The 23,760-nt window shown below is 41.8% G+C and overlaps 2 protein-coding genes across 3 annotated transcripts; one reads left to right on the top strand and one right to left on the bottom strand.

Annotated features, from left to right (window-relative positions):
• Positions 1-1,900: 1,900 nt before the first annotated feature.
• On the top strand, positions 1,901-11,969 carry LOC115597342 (transient receptor potential cation channel subfamily V member 1-like). 2 transcript variants are annotated; one of them, XM_030443187.1, is made up of 16 exons: positions 3,400-3,518; positions 3,652-3,697; positions 3,922-4,076; positions 4,504-4,656; positions 5,654-5,791; positions 5,880-6,181; positions 6,397-6,573; positions 7,234-7,389; positions 7,480-7,575; positions 7,657-7,727; positions 7,807-7,972; positions 8,399-8,465; positions 8,554-8,888; positions 9,933-10,057; positions 11,062-11,180; positions 11,271-11,969. In XM_030443187.1, exons 3-16 carry the CDS (start codon positions 4,037-4,039, stop codon positions 11,348-11,350), a joined length of 2,025 nt encoding a protein of 674 aa, XP_030299047.1. In that variant the 5' UTR covers positions 3,400-3,518; positions 3,652-3,697; positions 3,922-4,036; the 3' UTR covers positions 11,351-11,969. The 2 variants fall into 2 exon arrangements, with proteins under 2 accessions (XP_030299038.1, XP_030299047.1); XM_030443178.1 differs by lacking the exon at positions 3,652-3,697 and having other exon boundaries at positions 1,901-3,518.
• A 337-nt stretch (positions 11,970-12,306) lies between these two features.
• Positions 12,307-23,207, bottom strand: LOC115597358 (protein FAM222B-like). The gene is made up of 3 exons (XM_030443198.1): positions 23,073-23,207; positions 20,644-20,768; positions 12,307-19,063 (listed from the first exon to the last, which is right to left on the bottom strand). Exons 2-3 carry the CDS (start codon positions 20,723-20,725, stop codon positions 17,043-17,045), a joined length of 2,103 nt encoding a protein of 700 aa, XP_030299058.1. The 5' UTR covers positions 20,726-20,768; positions 23,073-23,207; the 3' UTR covers positions 12,307-17,042.
• Positions 23,208-23,760: the final 553 nt, after the last annotated feature.

The raw sequence follows: 23,760 nt of genomic DNA, 5'->3' as shown, positions 1-23,760 counted from the left end.
AGAGCTTCATTTAGTAACCAGTAAGTGCTCTGACTGTAAGGCTGTTTCTCCATTAAGCTGCATGTATTACCTCACTTGGAGTAGCAGCTACTGCTGCCTCAGTCACATCAGATGGCGCCCCTTTTTGACCAGTGGGAGCTGACGAAGGACCCTTTAACGAGATCAGTGTATTAGTATAAAACCTAAATGTTGACATGGTCAGTGTAATTTATAAACTATGGGCTTACAGGTGACGGTGGAACGGCTTCTGTCTGTGACGGCTGTGGAGGCTGTAGTTGGGAGGCAGGTCAGTGTCCCCTGAAGAGAAATCAGGACAAAAGTTTATGCAGCCATGAGGACAAAAATCTGTGTCAAAGCTGCTAAAGGACCAAACTGTAGAACCCGCCTCAGTGTTATTCTGTAGCTGGTTTTATCGATACAGATTCTGCATTAATGAAGTTCATGCAGTAATATTAATCCAAGGAGATAAACTGATGTACGTTCAAAAGTGTCAAGTGCCTCTGCCAGCAGAGCATCATCTGCCTGGTCGTCATCACCTCTGGACCCTGAGGTGCTGGATGTGGCAGTTGCTGCTGGGGGGGGCACTTTTTGGGGAGATTCCTGTAAAGTGCAGTTTGAGAACAGGCTTGAGATTTGTCATATGAACTGCACCCTGCTATTTACTTGAGGAGCCTTGATCTACCTCTTTTTCTTTATTTAAAATATGCTGCCTGAAGCGCTTCAGTGACTTAGAAGGGATGTCATCTTCCTTCATCACGAGCCACTGCCTAAGGGAGCAGAAAGCCTCCTGAGACATCTTTCTCTCGTGGTCGCTTCTGGCTTGAGATCCAGCTTGAGGATCCACCTGGAGGCACTTGTGAAGAGAATACCACCGCCACATCTCCTGGAACGTAAAGGACCTGAAGCGGCCCTGTCCACGTTTCGCTCCGGGTGGCAGGAGACTGAAGGGAACAACTCTATGTACTGGTGGAGGTAATCCTTCACCCACTCAGCCTGAATTGGACCTTTCCTGTCTGGGTCGCAGCTCTCCTTGATATGGCGATTGAGGATACTAAAAAACTACTGTACTACTAAAAAAGAGTACAGGCTTGAAGTTTTTCATATGAACTGCACCCTGCTTTTTACTCAAGGAGCCTTGACCTACTTCTTTTTCTTTGTTTAGAATATACTGCCTGAGGCTCTTCAGTTCCTTTGGAAGAGATGTATTTCACGACAAGCCACTGTCAATGGAGCAAAAAGCCTCCTAAGCCAACTTTTGCTCTTGGTCACTTCCAGCTTGAATTTTAGAATTTTCAAGTCTTCATCTGAGCAAAGTAGCTGCTATTCATCAAGGATGCCTTAAGTACATATGTGCTATGATTTAAATGCTAAGGATAAGAACATACAAGTGCATATACGGAATCGTGGGATTGGCCGATTAAAACATAATCTACTTTTCAACGCGGAACATCGCAGAATTTGACATAATTTCACTGACATGCTGTTTTTGTGTGGAAGAGGAACGTATGTCTGCACCAACCCTCCCCCGGTTGGTGTTTTCACTGCGAGCTGGTTAGTATGCTAGATTTTTTTCATTTTATCGGTCATCTTTGCTAATTTTTTAAACTTTTTTAAACTTAAATTTTCAGAAGAATTTTGGTATGCAAACAATTACTGAATCTGCATGAGAGCTGACCATGTTTTTATTCAATGAAACCCATAAAAACACAAAATATGCTACTGTATGAAGACATGATAAAGGCAAAATGTTTCTGATGCACTTTAATGTACTGTACAGTACAGTATTGAGGAAATGTGTTTGTCACCTCAAATTTAAGGTAATTTCTATTTAATTTGTGCACATTTTAATCATTTACATTAAAACACAGTTTTGGTAGTATAATAAGAGTAAAAGGTTAAAAAAAAAATGGAATTCCTAAAAATTATAACAGAAAAAATGGAATTTGGGGAAAAATAAAACTGATTTTTAGGGCCCTACAAGGGGTTTTGGGGTGGCAGCTCTTGCTTGACTCTCCTGTACCATTGTCTTTTTTTATGAGGGAGTTGGCTCAGATCCAAACCTGTTAGGGAAATGTTAAATGTTTGTTCTGCTGTTTTAAAGTGGTTACTTCTGCAGAGTTTGTTTTGGTGGAACAGCATTTGTGTCCGATTTAACCCTTTTGTCTCTAGTTGAAGTTCTGGTACAGGTAATTGATGACCACAGCCACACCTTAGTTAGTTATGAGTTCCCTTTGTTGGCTGAAGTGGTTGATGTCAACATGAGGCCAACCAGTTTTTCATTTTACTTGTGAGGTGGAGAACATGTGAAAAGACTTTGTCATTGGAGAATTTCCCTGATTGCTTTTCTGGTTCTGGTGGAATCGGTACCACCACAAGTATCTGTTCGGAGACTAGGTGTGGGATTAGTTAATGTAAGCAGGTAAAGCTGGAGGTGCTTTGACTTTGTTGTGGCCATCTTTAGTTTCACTATCATACCTGTCCAGTATATTTTATGCTGCATTATGGGTTTGTAATAAACATTGAATGACCTGTATCTTGAAATAAATGTGTGTTCTTTGTCCCTTGTCATCTAAAATATACGAGTTAAATGAAAAGGCCCCCAGTCACTAGATGTCAGAACAAAAGAGCAACCTTGGAATGTGGTCAAACGGGAGAATCAAATCATTCGTATGAGGATGACAAAGCTGCAAAAACCTGTGATGCTACCAGGTCAGTGTGGACCAAAAATGAACAAAGTAAACTGAGTAAAGAAGCTAAAATGGACATCACTTTGTTTAACATCAGTTTGGCTACAACGTTTTCTTTATTGTTTGTTTTCTCAATTAATTGATCAGCTGTTTGCTCTACAAAAATGTCGATCAGTGTTTCTTAAAGGCCAAGACGACGTCCTCAGATGTCATGTTTTGTCCACAACCCCAAAATATTTAGTTTACTGCCACAAAGAAGGAAAGAAACAAGAAATTTTGGTGGATTATCAAAATAGTTGGTTATGAATTTGGTAGTTGGCAGCTAATCTTTTAATCTCTGCAGCTCTAATCAGCTGTACCGAGCATCAAACTGCCTCAAAGAGAAAAAGTAATAAAACAGGTGTTTAAAAAACAGAAACATGTCACGATAAAATAAACATCCAGCAGGTGAACTCTGATCTGAAGCCTACTCTTATTTTCTACCGGTGGAGCAGTGTTGTTAGGCAAACAATAGACTTCCCCTCTGGGCAAAGGGAGGAGCGTGACCAGGGTAACATCCTCCACACCTCAGTGACGCCCATGACCTTTTTGCAATTCTACACCTGTGCTGTTTATCACAGCTCATGAGCTGCTTACGGAAGCAAGGACTGTTTGTCATACTCGATTAAGACTTGACTATTATCAACAAAAAACCATGGACGACGGACGGCCACCCGACGACGTGGAACCCAACAAAGACCAGGACAAGGAGGGGGATGGTCTGGATTGGCTCCTTGAAGACGGCCCAGAGATAGCTCATGTACCGATGGATACCAACGTCTTACTATCCAGGTAACTGATCCTGACAGGGAAGAACTGGAGTCTGATTTCTTTCTCACAGGTTGTGCACATGGCCTTTTATTATTACATAGTCAGAACTAGTTTGGTTCTATGGCTGCTACAAAAATGTGGTGTGTGTTTTTAGCCCCTGGGGACTGAAAGGTATCAGGTGACAAGGTGGTGGATTCCAGGTAAACATGCTTTAGCTTGTTTGAAGCCTTCATTTGTTTAAAAGCTAGTTAGAATCGTTGAACAAATATTCTGTGTGTTAACACAAACTGTTCTTCACACATTGAGTTAAAACAGTTGGTCATGTAAATTATGTGTACATATTGCTTAGTTGGAAATTTTGAGCTGCATGATTCATCTTCTGACTTGATTTATAAACTTATAACTGAACTTCTCTACATTTCAGACCATCCTGTGACAGTCTTGACAACATTTGCAGTAAAGCGTTCAGCAGAGAGAGAGTCTTCGAGGCAGCATGTCAGGGAGACACAGATCAGCTCAGTGGTCTGCTCGACTACCTGATGGTTAATAAAAAGCAACTTACGAGCCCAGAATACACAGGTGAGTAGGACAGAGACAGTTTAATGTCTTATTTTCTATGACTGGGTGTGTTATAATAAACTGTTATTGACAAAAGATGCTGAACAACTGATCCACAGCAGATGTGAGGACTGATGATTCTGTTATCACATCATCTGTTTGCTTTTTCACCATCAATACGTTTTCTTTATATACACTTTTTTACAGTTGTGCTTAATGAATCTGATTGAAGTGTTCCAAAACATGAAACACAGTTAATTAATTAGAAATGGCAAATAAATAACCATGCAGTGAAAATGCTCTGACGGCGCTGTCTGTGAGCATGTCAGTATGAAAAAGTGCAGCCTGTAGTGTTTTTATTTTTGATCATGTAAATAAATGGTTAAGGCTAATTAAATGATGTTGTTTGCTCCAGATGCTGATATACTATCTTGTTTACAACTCTCAGATCAAACAAACGGGAAAACTGCCCTCCTGAAAGCTCTGCTGAATCTAAAGGACGGAAAAAATGCCACCATCGAGGTTCTCCTCGATATAGCTGAGAAAACTGGAGATTTAGAAAATCTGATCAACGCGTCTTACACGGATCCTTGTTACAAAGGTAGGTGAAACAAAAGGACAGAGGACGTCATGTTGTACAGACTCTAAGATTTGAGACAGAATTGTGATTATAAACAATATAAATAAAAACTGACTTGAAAGTGAGAGTTCACACAGTGAGAGTGATATAATGAATGTCACAACATACGTGTGAGTGCAGAAACTATTTTAAGATTTAAGATATCCTCAATTTCACTAATCAACAATATTATGATTTTTTTTTTTTTTTTTTTACCTGAACAAGAATCTTTAATTTTTCGAAAATTAGTATCTGCTGGTTTTTACACGCTTGATGGTTCAGATTCTGTCGCGTATTAATCCAGAAGTTATGGGTTTTTTTTTTGCATTTAAGTAGCTTGGTAGCTGAAAAAATAACTTTAGAACATCCTTTGACCAAAATGGAATTTTGATTTACTTGAAACATTTATATAATAATATATTGTAAATGTATAAAAACATATATCTGATATATTTTAAGTAAGTTTCACTCACTAATATTATACTTACAAGTTTTATTTTATAGATTGACATGTTTTACTCTGTTGAATTAAAGGTTTTTATACCTATTGAGGCTGTTTTTCTAGATATTTATGGTTATTTGATTATTGTAAACATTTTGCAACAACATAAAACATTTTAAAAAATAAATACATGTTGCAAATTATTCTGATGGTTTCTTTGACGCTTACTCCAAATTTCAACCCAACGCAGTGAAAAGTAAGCGATTATAAGTGTAGTTTTCCCATTTTTTCAAGATAATCTCATCACATGAACTAAAATGTCCTTGGTGATATGAAATGACTTGACTTAAATGACTTTATTTAAAGATAGATGCATTAAATCGGCCTTAAGTAAGTGCTGCAGAATCATATTTCTGAATTATGAGCGTTCCGTCACAGTATTCCTAAACAGACCAGGAGCTTAAATCTTAAACTTGAGAGTGTAACAGTGTGTAGGAAAACATTACAGCTGGTTTCCTGTAACAACCCTCCTCACAGGTCAGACAGCGCTGCACATCGCCATCGAGAGAAGAAGCTTTGACCTCGTCAAGCTGCTCGTCCAGAAAGGAGCAGATGTGCAAGCCAAAGCCAACGGGAACTTCTTCCAGCGTAAAGCCGGACTGGGCTTTTATTTTGGTGGGTAATTAAATCCCCCCAATAAATACACCCATAAGCTACATTTGCAAACCTGATGACTAAAAAAAACCTCCCCTTTCCTCAACAGGGGAGCTTCCTTTATCTCTGGCTGCCTGCACCAACCAGCCCGACATCGTGTCCTTCCTCATGGACAACCCGTACACAAGAGCTGACCTGACGGACAAAGACTCGCAGGGAAACACCACCTTGCATGCTTTGGTGGTCATCGCAGACAACACGACAGAAAACACAGACATGATTGAAAGGATGTACGACGAGATCCTCATTCAGCACAACAAACTTCATGGGAAAAAAGTCCAGTTGGAAGCAATCGAGAACAATCAGAGGTTGACGCCTCTGAAGTTGGCTGCCAAGCTGGGCAAGATCGGGGTAAATATGTTTCCTCTTGAGGGTTTTATTGTATTTTCACACAGATTCATGTTAGTTTTCTTCTATTTATCATCATATCAATTTAATTTAATAAAAACGGGAGGTGATTATGAATTTCCAGCCGTGTAGAGCAACACTACCCGACTGTGAAGTGCTTGGGAGGATTCACTGTGTTGACACTCAAAATAATCTCCTCTGATTGGTTCCTTGTCCAGCTGTTCCGGCACATACTGCAGCGGGAATTCACTGATGAGGCGATGAGGCCGCTGTCCAGGAAGTTCACAGAGTGGGTGTATGGACCGGTCCACTCCTCACTTTATGACCTGAGCTCCATCGACACCAACGAAGAAAAGTCTGTGTTGGAGATCGTCGTCTTTGGGAGTGACATTCCGGTAAAGAATATATTCTATTAAGTCCTCATCAAGGCTTATAATGATCAGTGCAGCACAAATCTCCCCTTCTTATTAGTCTTTATTTCTTTATTTATTTCCCATGCAAGAGCAGCATATTTAGAGTACAGTCAACAAGATTTAGAGCACATGAGGTGGAGTCAGCATTAGACACTATATATTGTTATCCTATTGTTACACAAGCCACACACTGAGGATGATTTGGTTTTGACAATGAAATAAGTTCATTTAAAAAACAGTATTATACCAACAAAATGCAGAATTTCCAACTAAAATACTAAAACTGACGTGATTAAAAATAAGTTTTGTTTTTTATGCAACATTCTTCTTTCAACCTGTGACACAGTCACATTCAACATGTATACGTCATCGATGTATGTGAAGGCAGGTGGAGGTAAAATAAAAGGTTCAAAGCTCTGAAAACGTGGCTACAAATGGGAATAAAAGGGAAGTGATCGCTTTCAGTTCACTACCAACAACACAGAAGAAAACATGACTCATTTTAGTCTATATCAGTCAGCCTCCATTTTTCCCGGGAAGTGAAAGTGAGGTTTATAGTTTAAATGCCACTTGAAGTCAGTGTGCCTCTCTGACAGTTCTGAGAGAGTAAATAAGTGTTTTAACTGACCAACACTTCCTCAGAATCGTCCCGAGATGCTGAAGATCGAACCTCTACGCAGTCTTCTCGAAGATAAGTGGGACCGATATGCTGCCAAATTATTCTTGATGAACTTCCTGGTTTACCTGGTGTACCTGATCATCTTCACAGTCGTGGCCGTCTACAGAAAGGAAGGACAGGTAGGGCGACAACACATCCTGGAACAAACTGTGATTTTAATAAATTCTTCAGCCTAAGAAAGAAAAGACTCGTGACCTTCTGATCTGCAGCCACCGTTTGCCATCGAAGACGTCCCGCTGGACTACTTCCGCAGCCTTGGTGAGGCCATCAGCATCTTTGGAGCAGTGTGGTTTTTCTACAAAGCGGTAAGAAAAGTAGAAATTAGACAAAAGACTTGAATTAAATTCAAACATCACTCATGTTTCTACGTCTGTTTAAATTCACAGATAACTATTTTCAGGAGGAACCCCCCAAACTTCAGGGCTCTGTACACGGATGGATTCAGTGACATTCTGTTGTAAGCACTGCTCAGAGATACTTAAATTCCCAAACATCTTTTTTTTTTTTCATTATTTACAACTTGGCTTTGTTTGCAGCTTCCTGCAGGCCACGTTCCTTCTGCTGTGTGCCATTCTGTACGGCTGTGGATGGAGAGAGTACCTCAGCTTCCTCGTGTTCTCGCTGGCTCTCGCCTGGATCAACGTCCTCTACTACTCCAGAGGCTATAAACAGCTGGGGATGTACAGTGTCATGATGCAAAGAGTACGTATGAGGGAATAAAGTCTGACAAATCTTTGCCTGGTCAGAAATGGTCACTATCTACTCACCCCCGAGCTGATGGTCAGTTTCATAATCCACAAAACTTGGAGACTTGTTTCAGAACGTGATAAAAAAAAACTCCATCTAGATCGTCTGGAGTAAGAACACTTCAGAGTCTCCGGACACCTTTAAAGATCCATACTGAATTTTAAAAGATGTTATTTTCTCCCATCTTTAAGCCAGATCTTCACTCTAGTCGATGAGTCAATCGTGCATCGAGTGTTTTAACGTTTTAAAACAAATCCCGGCTTATTCAGTTGTTTAGGAAACTGTTGTGCAGGGAAGGTCCAGAGATGTTGGGTGAGTAGATAATGAGTGAATTAATTTTTTGGGGTGAACTGTTCCTTTAAGGTGTCTCCCCCTTTTTAGATGATCCTCGGTGACCTGCTTCACTTCTTGTGCGTCTACGCCGTCCTGCTTTTTGGATTTTCTGCCGGTAAGACTTTCATTGTGCAGAATAAAGACTTCAGATGTTTTCCAAGGTGAAGACTTGTCACTTAACCTTTCCTCCTCCTCCTCCACAGCCGTCGTCGCCCTCATAGACGACTCCTTTCCAGATCCTGGAAATACGACCAACGACACACCGGCACAAGGAAGGATGTTTGATGCAGAACCTTTCGAGTGCAAGAAGCCGAGTTTCAATGACGTCGGTTATACAATCCTGGAGCTGTTCAAGTTCACAATTGGAATGGGAGATCTGCAGTTCACCGATCACGTTCAGTACAAGGAGGTCTTCTACATCCTGCTCATCCTGTACATCGTGCTCACTTACATCCTGCTGCTCAACATGCTGATCGCCTTAATGGGCCACACAGTCGAGAGGATCTCTGAAGAAAGTGAAAACATCTGGAACCTGCAGGTAGGAAGCTGTTCTGCGCTGTAAACTTGTTTTCACAGTAGAAGAAAATCTAATGTGAGATTTAATGGAACAGTTGCACTTTCCTTTTCTCTCACTTGCAGAGCTCTTTATCCACCTTATTTTTTAGATATCTATATAGAGATATCTGCCTTCTCTTCTTCTTTTTAGGGTGACTTTAACATCTGTCTAGGGACTACAGATGAAAAATAGCCTCTTGGCTAATTCTGGCACATTTACAGTAATGTTATTAATGTGCACTGTCCCTGTTTTCAAATAAACTAAACTCTAGAGTAAAATGGAGCTGGATGGAAAAAATTATATTTGAAACACTTTGGAAGAAATAAAATAGTTCCTACAACGTACATCAAAACCATCTAGATGGATAAAAAAACACAACGGGTAAGAGGAAAATATGAATTTTGGGTGAACTGTCCTAGAGAGAAAACTAATCCACCTCAGAGAAACAGAGTAAAAGTCTCAAGTTTGTTCTGTCTTATTTGTTGTTTCTAAGATATTCATACCAATTATGAAAAGTGTTTATACTGTGTGCAACAGCCTGACAGACACTCGATATCTAAAGTAAATATGAACAAAACTCCAGCACTCACAGAGAACGAGTCGTCACGCACTTCATATCAAATACATTGTGTATATCGCTCAAAATCACAATGGCATGCCTCAGTGAACGACATCCTCTGTCCTCAGACCCTCGATTCAAGTGAGGAAAAACTTTACATATTGAGAAAAATAGAAAAATAAGAAATGGAAGAAACTCCAGGAGGAGCCAGAGGAGGAATCTTCTCCCAGACGGACTGACAGGAAATGGATGTAGAACAAAACAGTTGTATTGACAGAATATCTTGGATACAAATTATAATATATGTAAAGTGTGTGTGGATCCAGGAGACGACTGAGCGGGCCGAGGTCCACAATCAGAAGAACTGTTCCTGTTGGTGCTGGAGTTTTATTGTTTTATGTTACCGAGAAGTGCAAGCTGCTGTTTTATCATCGTCTTTTAACAACAACAATCTCTGACATCTTCAGAGGGCGTTCACAATCTTGGACATGGAGAGGACGCTGCCCCGCTGCCTGACGAGTAAACTGTACGCTGGAATGTCAAAGATGGTTTGTGTGAAGAACGAACAGGACGAGGAGCGTCGATTTTTCAGGTGAACAATTATTGGATGTGATAATATTTAAGTGTCAGAAAAGGCATCTCATGTACCGTCTGTTGATTAACACCCAGCAGCCCTGAACTCTGTAAAGGTTCAGTCCCCCAAATTACAAATAAATAGATTTTCTTACTGGATTTCAGTTGTGCACAAAGATTTTCCTGTTGGTGGAGAAAATCCAGGTTTCAGTGACTAATTTTATACACTGGGAGCATTTATTAGGGAGAAACAAGATGCTGTTAACAACTAGGGGTGTGCCGAAATATCGACACTACGATATATCGCGATATTTCGTCTTGAGGTACGTTATCGATACACTGATGCCAAATATTGATATTTAAAAATGTAAAAAAAATAAAATAAAATTTGGCCCACCACCCCTCTTCGGAGGACAGCTTTATCTTTATTCAAACATAGGTATACAACCAAATAACATTTAAAAAATGGTTTAAGTAGCTCTGAAACTCACACATATAGATATTTAATGATAGTTGTAGTCAGTGTGTGTGTTAAGAGAGGCACTGCAATATACTCTTTGTTTACTTGGCTGTCATTCATGTGAAATTGACTGACAATGTTTTGTAATTCCTGTGAAATGGATTCAGTGCAGTCAATAAATTCTGAATTTCTTCAGTGACACAGATATCGTGATGTATCGTGGATGAAATTTCTTGCAGTATATCGATTATCGCAGAATCGCTGTATCGTTATATTATCGTTATAGTGGGCAAAATATCGTGATAGTATCGTATCGCGAGGTACCTGGTGATACCCGGCCCTAATAACAACAAAGTGACTTTATTTTTCAGGGTGAGCAGAAAAAAATAGAGAGAGAGAGAAACTCGACGTCTTGGTGTTTAAACATTTGTCCAGGATTAAAGCGCAAACATTAAAAATAAAAAACACCTACCTTGTATTACAGATTTTTTCTTAGTTATGATGATACGGTCGTGTCAGATGTTTCTGGTGTTCAGTGTGATGAAGGACTCTTCTGACTTCAGGGTGGAGGAGATGAACTGGAAACAGTGGAGGTCCGATCTTGGTTATATCGAGGAGGAAGATCCTGGAGATCGTATGATGAGGCCACAACCACAACCACAACCCAAAGACCCGACTCCTGGTACACACACACACACACACACACACACACACACAGTTCCTCTTGTCTTTCACTGCTCAGTCTCTAATGTGTTTCCATGTAATCTGCCAGGGAATCGATGGGGCCTGAGTCCACTCTTGGAGAGGATGCGTGCGAGACGTCGCCAACCACAGTTTTCCAGCAATCTGTAGCTTCATCAGAACATCAAAGTCCAAAAGTGTTGTGTTTATTTGTTCAAGTTTAAAACAGTTTAAGTGGAGAAACTACAGGGAAATCATTGTTGTTGAGATGTTGATCTGGTGTTTTATTGTGTTGAAGTTCCTGTTTTGTATCGTCTGTATGTTCTTAAACACATTTATTTCAGAGTTGTGTGTTTAAATACATGTCCCTATATGAAGAAACATTAAATATTACAATATGAATTAATATATATTTAATTTGCCTTGAACACAAAATATAATAACTTGAAATATAAAAAGTAATTGTCTCGTTGTAAATAATCAACTGGGGAAGTTTCTTTGTGATGTTTATTAGTTTATCTTTTTGTTTGTTTTTTCAGATTGTGTGTTTATTGCTGTTTGTACAGGTTAGAACAGGTACGTTAGTGTGTTACTCACCTGTGTGTGAGATTCAGGTTTCATGTGGCATTTATTTGAAGCCAAAGTGTTCGATTGATATTTTGGATCAAGTACAGCAATTTTATATATTTTACCCACTTACATTTCTTAAAAAAATAAATACCTTGTATAACCTGGACTGTAAGTGATTACAGTGTCAGAACATCCAAATTAAACCTCAAGGTTACACTAACTTCTGTTTGTTTTAATGTACCTGCTGTCTGTTGACATCACAAACCTGCAGGGTGATTAACTGAATCCTAATTTAATTTTGGCTTCATTTAAATGCTGCCTATTGACTTCAGTCATCATTAGCATCTTTCAAATCCTCTTACAGGAAGAATCTTAAATAAGTTTTATCATTTTATTGTAAAAGAAAAAGTAACTTTTCATCCCAAAATATTTTATAATCCACATTATTTTTTCCTCCCTTCCTATACGTCACTTCTGACTTTGTTCAGACACGTTTGTTATTTTGTATTATTACTATAAACTGGATACGCACTCAAAGAAACCACTGGCTCAGCGACTTGTGTTTGCAAACTTTATTTTGGTTAGGGGGAATGTTTGTGCAAGACATTTTATTCCTGAAGGTTAGGCAAAACTGGAATATCACATTTTCACAAAGTAGAGAAAGTCAGCCCCCCTCCACCACCGTTCACAACATGATCGACCTTTGATCATCAAAGATAATCATATTAATGGAGTATCGAGAAATCTAGAGCGAGTCGTTTCGTTCTGAGAGCTGATAAATATTGCCTTCTGGGTGGACTGACAGCGTGAGCTACATGTGCTTTAGTAGATTCTTGCAGTGCATGTTGACATGAACCGTTTCTGCATGTTAAGAACATCTGAATCTTTCTTGGGGAAACTAACAAGAACCTCTCGCTCTAGATTTCTTGACGCTCCGTTCACATCTTTACACATTTTCTTCACGAGATATTTCTTAAACCGTCCAAACGAGGGCAGCAGCTCTCCTTTATGTCACCAGGTTGTTGCTTATTACTGTCAGAACAGGAGTTCCTGGAACAAGCTCGCCGAGGCTTTTTGTTGGCCGGGTGGTTACAGAGAGGGACGCTTGGTCACTTTGGTCAGTGAGTCAGCAGCAAACAGTTCACACATCCCGACAGTGTCTAGGAATCGTGGCACACTTCAGGACTTCAGTCCATGACACAGTATCAGTAGTTACACTAAAGTAGCTTGGTCCCCCGTCAGAGATTAACTTCGTGCACCTTTTGTCAGCGTGCACACCTGTGTGCAAGTACCCAAGCTTTAACATACACACACGCAAGCACCCACTCACACATTTCTCCATACTAAGCCCAGTGGAGGCACTTCATATGAAACTGTAGAACCTGACTGTGTCGGGCTGTAACGAGGCAGTTCAAAATAAACAGGGCGGGTCTGTCAGACTGTTAGTGTTGGTTCAGTTAAAGGAGCAGTTCACGTAAAAATGTAAAAATCCAGTCATCTCTCGCCCCGCTGATAACATTTCTGACGTCTTGTAGTCCATGAAACATTTCTGGAGCGTCGCAGCAAAACATCATCGCAGCGTTCTTCTTCTACACTGAAGCATCTGGAGACTCTTTTGTTTTAAAACGTAATGAACAGCCATAAAATAAACATTATGGCTCCATACAGATCGCCTCGTGTAAGAATCCTCGTCTCTGGAAGCCCCGAGATCCAAAACTGATTGGAAAAGATTAAAAAAAGAAAATTCAAATAAACACAAAATTGCTCCAAACAGCTAATCAGACGTAAACTGGGCTGCACCCAGACCTCCTACAGACTCGTGGTCCCGTCTCTCAAGAAGCCGACTTCACCAGACTTCAGTGATTTAATTACCCAGGATTCACTGCAGCGCAGGAGTGACAGTGTAGTTTTTTTCTCTCAATTGCCGACTGAATAAACAAATAAATAAACTTCTTAAGCACACGTAAAACAATTACTTTATTAAAATGTCACTTGAATAACGTCGGCCAGAAATTATATAGTCTCCCAAAATCAGGATACAGAAATCACGTGTTTATATTAGTGTTCAGGCCCGTGACCACCGTACGCACCACTGAAGTCTGAGAGCGAGCCGGCTGCAGGGAGACATTCAGCCTCCGGAAGCCCAAAGATCCAAAATCGATTTGAAAAAGTCGTCATTCACATCCTCGATGTGCGAACACTTTTAGCTCAGAAGCTACAGAGAAGATTTAGGTTTTTAAAAAGGTGTAAAAATACGACTTTTCAAATCAATTTGGGATCTCAGGGCTTCCAGAGACTTTCACTACGCCAGACAAACTGTATGAAGCCATCTAGATTTTTACATTTTAAAACAAGTCTCCAGCTGCTTCGGGCTGTGTGGGAGAACGCTGCGACGCTGTTTTGATGTGAAGCTACAGAAAATGTTTCATGGACTACGAAACTTCAGACTTTTTTGTAGTTGGCAAGCGGGCTTCGTAGATAAGTGAATTGTCATTTTAGGTGAACGGTTCCTTTAAGCTGAAGTGGGTCAGACTCCTGGAGAATCACTCTGCCACTCTGATTACTGGTCGTCTCCAAACACAGCAGATAGAATCGTCATCTCACCAAATGTTTACCAGCATCTCAGCGGCGGCACTGTTTGTTTTCGCCCTGCGCCCGTCTCATAAATAGGAACTTCTTTTCATTGATACAGCCCAAACATCATTACTATTCATACACACGCACACACAAATCATACTAGTGTGTGTTAAGATTAAAGTCAATAGCAGCTTTAAGGGGCAGGCACGTCAAAAAAATGAGAGCCAGAAAACAAAAGAAACTGCCATCAAGTATGAAGACCAAAGAAATCCAGGAAAGCTACGGCTTGCATCTCAGCTGTCTTCCTCACCGGTGTCTCTCTCTCTCTCTCTGTCTGTCTCTCTTTCTCTCTGTCTCTCTCCCTTTTGACCTGTTCTGTAATCTGAGAAGAAGAAATGCTCAGCGCTGTGAAAGACATCAGATTAAAGCATGGATGCAAACCTCTTAATTTTTCGCGCAGTTCCGTTCACGCCGTCTGCGTCGATGTGTGTCACCTATGGCACCTAACGTGGAAAACACCTATGGCTTCAGGATGCAGTGGTCCAAAACAAATAAATTAAACTATAATAAGGATATTTATTAAGAATACCAACTAAAACACAGTCCAAATACTTTAAAATAATAACTGCTACAGCCCTGTTTCTACATACCTATTAATTCTGCTAAATACTATTTCATATTTCACTCTTAAAATCATCTTGATAGGCAACATTTAAGACAGTGGGACGGACAGGTACGAGTAGCATCATCACCTTAATGTTTCAACTTAAGGCAACATCACCTGTTCCCACTGCGTATACATATTAACACTGCCCCGTGATCTGACAGTACACTTTTAACAGATTTCAAATGAACCAAAGAACAAAAAAATGACTTCCTCCTTCTCTCAACGCAGCCACGCCTAAAGGAACAGTTCACCCCAAAGAGAGAGAAATCTAGTTATCTGCTCACCAACATCGACGGAACGTTTCTGCAGCTTCACAGCGAGACAACGTTGCAGCATTCTCCTTTAAAAAACACAAAACAAAAAGGCTCCAAACAGCTCAACCAGCTTAATCCACGTCTCTGGAGGCAGCGAGAGAACAAACGAGATTTTAAAAGACGTTTTTTTAAAAACAGAAATCTTTAAATTACATCTCACGCCTTCTGGAAACACGAGTTACACCTGATGAGCTGTGAGGAGCCATTTTGGGTTTGATTTCAGTTGTTTTTTTTAGGATTATTAAACAAGTCATCAGGTACTTCAGTTGTTCAGGAGAACGCTGTAACGCTGTTTGGTTACAAAGCTTCCATCGACACGCGGCTGAGTGGATGACGACTGAATTTTCATTTTGTGGGGTGAACTTTTCCTTTAAGTTTGGATCCTGGCAGAGAAAGTACAAAGTCGAGGATTAACTACTGTGACATTTAAGGCTTTTTCCAGAAGGCTTGAAGCCAGCAGAGCAAAAAATATGCCCCGACAACATCAACCCGAAAAAAGGACTAGAGGAGGAAAACGGGTCCGGAGCTTCATCGTGCGAGAAACTTCTAACCTGCTTTAAAATGTTCTTATTTTTCTTTATAGGTAGCAGAAATACAACACAGGGTGAGGCCGGCGATCAGCAGATGAACAGCCACACGGATCCGGTCCACACCACATCAGTTCACTTGTATTACAGTAGTAAAGTGGTGAGGAAATGTGTTAATGAAGCATTTTCCCAGCTTGCATTATCTGAAGTACTTGCACGCTTGCAAGTGATCAATTTGCTTTTCACATACTGACATACGCACGCCATTTCAGTATTAATGGATGGGATGTCTTTCTGTTTCACATTAGCTACGAACAAAATAAAGGGGGGGGGGGGGGGGGGGCTAATGGAGTTTCTGCTCCTCCTGCCAAATGTTACAGCATAACATTTAAAAAAGTAATTTCTACAGTTCAAGTAGGACCATCTACAGAAATACCACAAATAAAAGAATAACTACTTCAAAAGCAACTCTTGAAATATTACACACGAGGGCACTTTCCAAACATAGGAGAACTACACGAATCAAAGAAATGGAAAACGTTACGGTTTTTGCTAGTGCTGGCTTTGTCTTGTTTTATATCAAATTCTACTTAACAGTGATCGTTAGCCGTTTCCTGCGCGCGCACTCACGGCGCAGTTCAGAAGCCATTTTGTTTTCCTGGTAGAGGAGTTCTGGCTACCAACTACGGGGGCAAAAACCTTTTCAACAGTCTTATTAATAATTGCATATACATATTACCTTCTTATTTAAATGGATCAGAAACCTGTTAAGAGGATAAATAATTTCAAATAAAAACATTACACAAGACATCCTAAATCTTGCCTTTGGGCAGTTGTAAGGCCACAAATGCTGAAAAAAGTTGTTCCATGTCAACCGAGGAGAAGCACTGTGACAATCATGGCAAGCAATGAGTATTTTAGAACACCGTATATACATGAACAGAGAGAAGCGCGTCCATGCCAGTGATGAAAAGAGGATTTTCTACTCAGCGGTGGACAACAATCTCCAAAACCCTTCATCTGCAACGACATGGCTTAAGACCTGAGGAATACTTTGAAACATCACAACCTGGTGGGTCTACAAGTCGAGCTCGGGAGCAATAAAATGTAATTGATCACTTGCAAGATCTTAAAGAATAAACCACAGAAGCTGAAAGTAGCTGTTGAGGAAACTCAAAACACACCGAGGAGGGAGGTGAACGCACACATTAGCGGTAGCCTGGGTGATGAGTGTGGACTCCTCCGCCGCTGTTGGGCTCCTGAACCTGAACCTGACCCATGGCTGACCTGTGCATCTTCCCCATCACATCCATGTTCTGCTCCTGAAAGCTGGGCAGCTGGAATTCCCCTCCCAAGAAATCCACATTCTGCATCAGCTTGGGCTGGCCAGGAGGACACTCCTTCCCCGGCCGGTACTTTGCCCCTGGGATGCGGTTTGTGGAGGCTGCAGCCTGCCCCCCCTGGAAAGCCACCGGGAGGTCCTGAGGGCCGGAGACGTTGTTACCTGCTGTGGCTGGGATGCTGCCCCACGGTGGCTGCATGTAGTGGCCATTAATGTAAGGCATAGAACCTACCGGGCAGTTAACGGGGGATGAAGGTCGCGGTTTCTCTGCAGGGTGTTTTAGAGGAAAGGACTGTGCAGCGTTAGGTAGCTTGTGGGGGTAGTTGAGGTTTCGAGAGGGGAAAGCACACTCAGCTGGAGGCTCCATCCGGGGGTTCTTGCATGGATGGGCCCCCTCAGGAGGCTGCTGCATGTGGGCCATCTGGTGCTGAGCCCAGGAGCGCTGCTGCTGCAGCTGCTGTAGCTGTTGTAAATGTTGCTGTTGTAAATGCTGCTGCTGTTTCTGCTGATGTAAATGGTGCTGAAGCTGCTGCTGCTGCTGCTGCTGCTGCTGCAGGTGAACCTTCTCTGGGTCTGTGTGAAAGGCAGGTAGACTGTTAGTAGCAGCTATGTTGGGCTGTGAAAGCAGAGCAGCACTGGTAGTCTGAGCTGTAGCTTTGTCTGGGGGTCCCACCATGAGGCAGCTGGGCACAGAGCCCAGAGCCCCGGGGTGAGAGGACACTCTGGAGCTGGCGTTGATCAGCAGGTTGCGGCTGATGGGGCTGGGGTTAGCGATCTGGCCCTCACAGACTGAGGTGGTGCCCATGCCGGCCCGAGCCTGGCACAACTGGTTGATTTGGTGCACGATGCTGCTCAGGTCGCCAGGCCGGTTCTGATGCAGGCTGGCTGCCATGGACAGTGGGATGGTGGAGGTAGATACAGTTACATTTGGTGGGGCGTCTGCGTCAGGGAGCTTCCGGGGCCCGTACCCTCCCGGCGGAGGCTGCTGGAGGCTGTTAGGTATGGCAGGAGGTCCTGCACCCACAGCCTGGGGGAGGGGCTGTGAACCCACCAGCCCCTGGGCGTGCTGCAGGCTCGGAAGCTGAGCTCCGTCAGACATGTGGCGCAGATCCTGAGTCACTCCCGGTTGTGTGAGTAAAGCTTGCGGAGGAGCCGGAGGATGCTTTAGTGTCTGCAGGTGAGAAAGATGCTGCTGCGGTACGACTGGTGGACAGGACTGGCTCTGCTGCTGCTGCAGAGCCTGGGAGTGAGGCAGGCTCTGCTGCCTCTGGACCCCCTGTGGGTGAGCCAATCTCTGCTGCTGTGAAGTCTGAACCTGGGACAAGCTCTGCTGCCGCTGCAGAGCCTGTGAATGAGCCACGCTCCTCTGCTGTAAAGCCTGAGGGTGAGGCATAGATTGAGGCTGCTGTAAAGTCATTGGATGAGCCATGCTTTGCTGTTGCTGTAGCGCCTGTGGGTGAACCATCCCCTGCTTCTGGACAGCCTGGGCCGCAGGCTGAGACGGGCCCTGTAGGTGAGGAGCCGGCTGAGGAAGATTTAAAGTGCTTTGAGTGGCGTACTGCCCACTGTGAGGGTTCATGACGGCTTTATGAAGGTGTCGGGCGCGGCTACCGTCCGACTCTTTGATGACGCCTTTGGCGGGCGCTCGGAGGACAGCCAGCAGGCCCCGACTGGAGCTGACCTGAGAGGGGTAGGGACTGTGGCGCTGGCTAGACGAGGAGGTGTCGAGCCCGTTGACTGTGCGGCGAATGTGCTTCCTTTGAGGTACTTTGACGCTGTTGGGGAAGATCTGGATGGTCAGAGGGTTGTTGGCAACTTTCTTAGCATAGGCATCCAACTCTGCTGGGGTTGGATAGCTGGCAGATCTCATCTTCTGTGTAGTTTCCCCTGCAAAGTAAAAACAGTCAGTCAACCAGAAATAACAAGCAAAGCACACAGATGAGTTCGGGGTTTTGGACCGACGGCTTGACAAAAGAAAGGATTTGGAATATCGATGAAAATGAACGTTCAATTTCATTGTTTGAAATGAAAAGCAGGCTTGTTTTTTTTTTTGCTCTCTGTCCTGGATGACAGAGCTAGCTTAGCATCAGCCTGCAGCTGCAAATGCAAACAACAGTTCTTGGTAGAATCGGACCAATACTGGATTTTTGGAGTCGATCGGTTCTGATCTTTATGTTGAGGTGTAAAAAATTCGGAGCACTATATTGGCCGTGAAACAGTTTTTGCAACGATACTGCAAATAAATTTTACTGGAAATGTAACGATAACAAAATCATCCCAAGCACCTTTTTCTACATTCGGTAATGTAAAATCTAAAGTTTCCATATCGACCCAAAATGAACAACATATGATGATAACAATTTATCTGTGATGGGCCAATATGAGGCGTTTACATCACACAGCTGATAAATCGTCGTCTCTAGTTGTCGGAACGTAAAAACCACTGAGCTGATATTTTTAACAGATCCTGATGTGGAAGTCCAACAACGAAACAGTCGTCATCGCCGAAATAAACGTTTGACCTGAGTCGTGACAACCTTATTAATCTGTTACGAAAATAAATGGAAGTAATTGTTAGTTGTAGCACTAAATAAAGCTGCAGGACAGGAAAGGGTGGAGGAATGACACAGCGTGAGCTTTAGTGTAGCTTCCTGCTACAGCTAGCATGGAACTTAATGAACAACAGAAAATAAATTAGTTATCTTTGAACATGGGCTGAACATCAGTGACCTCTTTATAACAAAATACAATAAGTGTATTCAAGTGTTGACGATCCCGTGTCAGGTAAAGAAACATTACAAAGTTTGAGACGATAAAACGTTTTATTAACCACATTTGAGGGATAATTGCAAAAAATGTGCAACTTTTTTAATCACCAATATCGTTATCGGCCCCAAATATCAAGTTTTGTTCGGGCTTTTGCTTACTTGTCATGTCAGTTTCAGCAAATCATGGGTTCATTATAATTTTCAAACCTCTAAATGCAAATGAAATTGCAGCATCAACACACCGTCTCACCCACTAAAGCTGAGTGATGTTTCCTGCTGCTTGTTTTCATCATTTCTGACTTTAAATCGAGAGTTTTGGGGGTTTTGGACTCTTGGTCAAACAAAAGAAGAAAAAGAAAATGTCACTAAGTGTTGAGGTGGATTGTGATGAGCATGTTTTACATTTTATCTGACTTTTAACAGACTAAACTGACAATGTGAATATAATCTGCAGATTAATTGATTATAGTGAGGTTACGACCTCAATTCCAAATTGCAAATCGATCTGAATGAACTTTTGATATCGTTCTCTGAAATGACAAGCAGGATGTTTTTGCTCTGGATGAGAAGGCCAGCTTGACTTTTTTACTCCTTCATGTAAACACACACATAAAACAGATAAAGCTGCAGCATCAACACATCGTCTGACGCTGAGCAATGAGGAAGTGGAACCACGACATGATGGAAGGAAGCACTCACATTTCTGAAGTCCAGTGTTCATCTGCGTACGGGAGAGAAGTCTGATGGTAGGGTCACCTGATGCCGGCAGACAGGCCAGCATGTCACTATTCCACTAATGCAGCATGGGACACCTCCTCACCATACTGGGGACAGACAGAACAGGCGTGAGTCAGCCGCTGACAGACGCTTACGTTGGTGTGAAATGACTTCGCTATCGCCTATTTTCACATCCAGTACTGTTTGACCTTTTGCAAATGGCAGCTTGTAATAAACTGACATCATGGTTCTATAAAAGCTGGCTGCGTACACCCTGCAGCGAGCAGCGAGCCGAGCTGGAGAGATGGAAAAAGAAAGAGATGTTCGTTTTTTTCCTCCTGAACAGAACAGAACAGCACACGGCTGCGAGTTACCAGATATCCTCCTCAAACTCTCTCACAGTGAGAGGAGAAAAAAAAGCACAATTTTCTCTGCTGAACGTGTTTCAGTAGGTCACATCGGGAAAAGATTCAAATCAAAATGGAAGCTTTGGTCCCGAATCCAAATACAAAAACACAGTCATCTTGTTGAAGACAGCATGAACGAGCCTGCAGACGACGATAAAGATCGTCCCACTATTACAACAATCACTAACTATTTTTATAATCGATTAATCAGTTTGGGTTATTTTTGACAATAGTCAAAATTCTGATTCCAGCTTCTTAAATGTGACGATTGTTTCTTTCCTCCTCCGACAGTAAACTGAATATCTTTGGGTTTGATATCTGACGACATCATGTGATCGACTTATTTTATTATTTTCAGACATTTTATAAATCAAACAACTGATCAGTTAGTCGAGCAAATAATAAACCGATTAATCGACAATGAAAATAATTATTGGTTGAGTGAAGAAGGAGAAAAGTAGTGATGAATCACAGTGTCGGCAAATCAGTGATGATAAATCTGCAAAATGATGCCGAGAGTAACGTGAGAAGATCTATTTACTGTTCAGACATGAGCAGATTTACGGTTATTCGTAATCCACCAGGCATGCAACGATTTACAGGTTTAAATTTTTAAAATCTTTACAAAAACATTTATTCCCATGTAAACAAACAATCTGTGCTTCCTTCTTCCTGAGATGGCAGACTAAGTCCACAGCAATGCTGCAGCTAATGCTCATTATAATTTTTACAATTAACTCATTAGCTGTGAATGTCAGGAATTAATGAAGAGCGCCTGAGCGAGAGTCAAAAACAAAAAGATATTAAATTTACCCTCTCCGTTCAGCATTTCATCACAACTTAGAAGCTAAAACCAGGAAATGTTTTACAAATCTCACAACGAAGAAACAAATAAAACAGGACGACTGCGACGGCACAAACATGACAGAGGAAACGCAAGAAAGAAAGCTTTGCTTAAAAACTGATTACAATGATTCTTCGGTTTGTCTTGGAGCTCATATCAGATGAATTACACGAATAAATAAGTGTTCAAAACAAGGACATGAGGGAGAGAGTTAAGCAAACAGCCTTGACTGCATCAGCCAAACACAAGAGTGTTTCAGACGGATGGAAAATGAAAATACTGGTTTTATTTCCAGTTTCTTCACTGGAGGAAGGGTGCAGGGAGGGGATCTCTGAGGAAACTACGTGCAGTCATCACAGTATTTTGCAGATTCATCACAGACGTGCAGACAGTTCATGATTCATCATTTGATCACTTCCACTGTGCAAATATTTTACTGACTTCTCACAGTGGTGCAATCCTAATGAATGCACTCTCTTGTGGATTATTGGTGAGATGAAGCATCAGTGGGACTCCTGGCTTCTCCACAGCACCTCTGCCTCTCTGCTGACAGGGGTTAATAACCTTTTCCTCCTCGGTGTCCTACAGGATGACGAGGTGGAGTGTGTGTGTGTGGTTAAAACGATGATCCTCATTAATGCAGACTGGATAATGTGACCTTTTCCACACACACACACACACACACACAGACACACTAGCCGTTTGGAGCTGTGGCAGCGACCTCAGTTAACGCCTAAATCAACCTTTGTCATGTTGTGTGAGCGTGTCGAGTTACAGATTTAACACAATAACAGAGGGCTAGGTTAACTTCCAGCAGGCTGTCTGTAGCTAGGTAACGTTAGCCATCTGTCTAGCAATCCAGCCTTAATCTGCTGGAGTTCAGAACAGCTAGCTAACATCAGGAGCGGTCTTTAAATGGAGCCGGATTATTTCAGCAAACACACGATGAGTGGACCGACTGTGGGATTAACATACTTCACTTACTGGACACCAGAAACTGTGAGAAAAATCACCGTTCAGAAGGTTACCTCGAGTCAAGCACCACAATAAATAAGGAGCTTCTTTGTGCTTATTGTGACCAGGCCAGCTGGTTAGCAAACTTTAGCTCCTCACTGACGGAAAACAGCAACGCGGAGCGGATTAAAGAGGATGATACTTACTCCTCACGAAGCTACGAGTAGGGAAACTTCATTTTGTGGAGATATAACGTTGATATTGGTTTAAAAAATGAAGCGACCATCCCCAGTGTGTTGATCCTCCGTGCTGCTGCTGCTGTCCGGCTACGGCAGCAACATTTGTCGCGCATGCGCAAAGAGAAAGGACCCAGGCTCTGCATTTAGGCTTCAGCGGCGAACGCCGGTCGAATAATCCCGACTGATTTGAGGTTTTATTCCTTAAAACATGACAAAACCGAAATTTCCTAAATAAATCCACGAAGCAGTGGTGGAATAAGTATTCAAATAGAGAGGCAGTACTATAATATATTCCATTATATGAAAGAAAGCCTACATTCGTATTAAATTTGTTGAAATTTACAAAAAACATAACGACGTAGAATATCCTGTCAGTATTATATCACAGTATTTTAGTACATTTACTATATTACTTTCCACAACCTAGCATACAGTTGATTTCTGAAAGTGGAGATGACATGATCGAGTCTGATATTAACTCTATAAATATCCATTATAATGAAATTGTTCTTTGTGCCTTAACAAAAATCATAAAAAAAGGTCTAAATCACTGGTTGTAAACTAACACTAACCAAAACCAACAAACAAGGCACGCAAAGAATTTATATGTCAAATCTAGTTTTATTTTCTATTAAACAAACTATGTGTGTGTCAT

The sequence above is a fragment of the Sparus aurata genome, chromosome 2 (genome assembly GCF_900880675.1).
Source record: "Sparus aurata chromosome 2, fSpaAur1.1, whole genome shotgun sequence".
NCBI lineage: Eukaryota > Metazoa > Chordata > Actinopteri > Spariformes > Sparidae > Sparus > Sparus aurata.
This window is presented reverse-complemented; position numbering and strand designations above follow the sequence as displayed.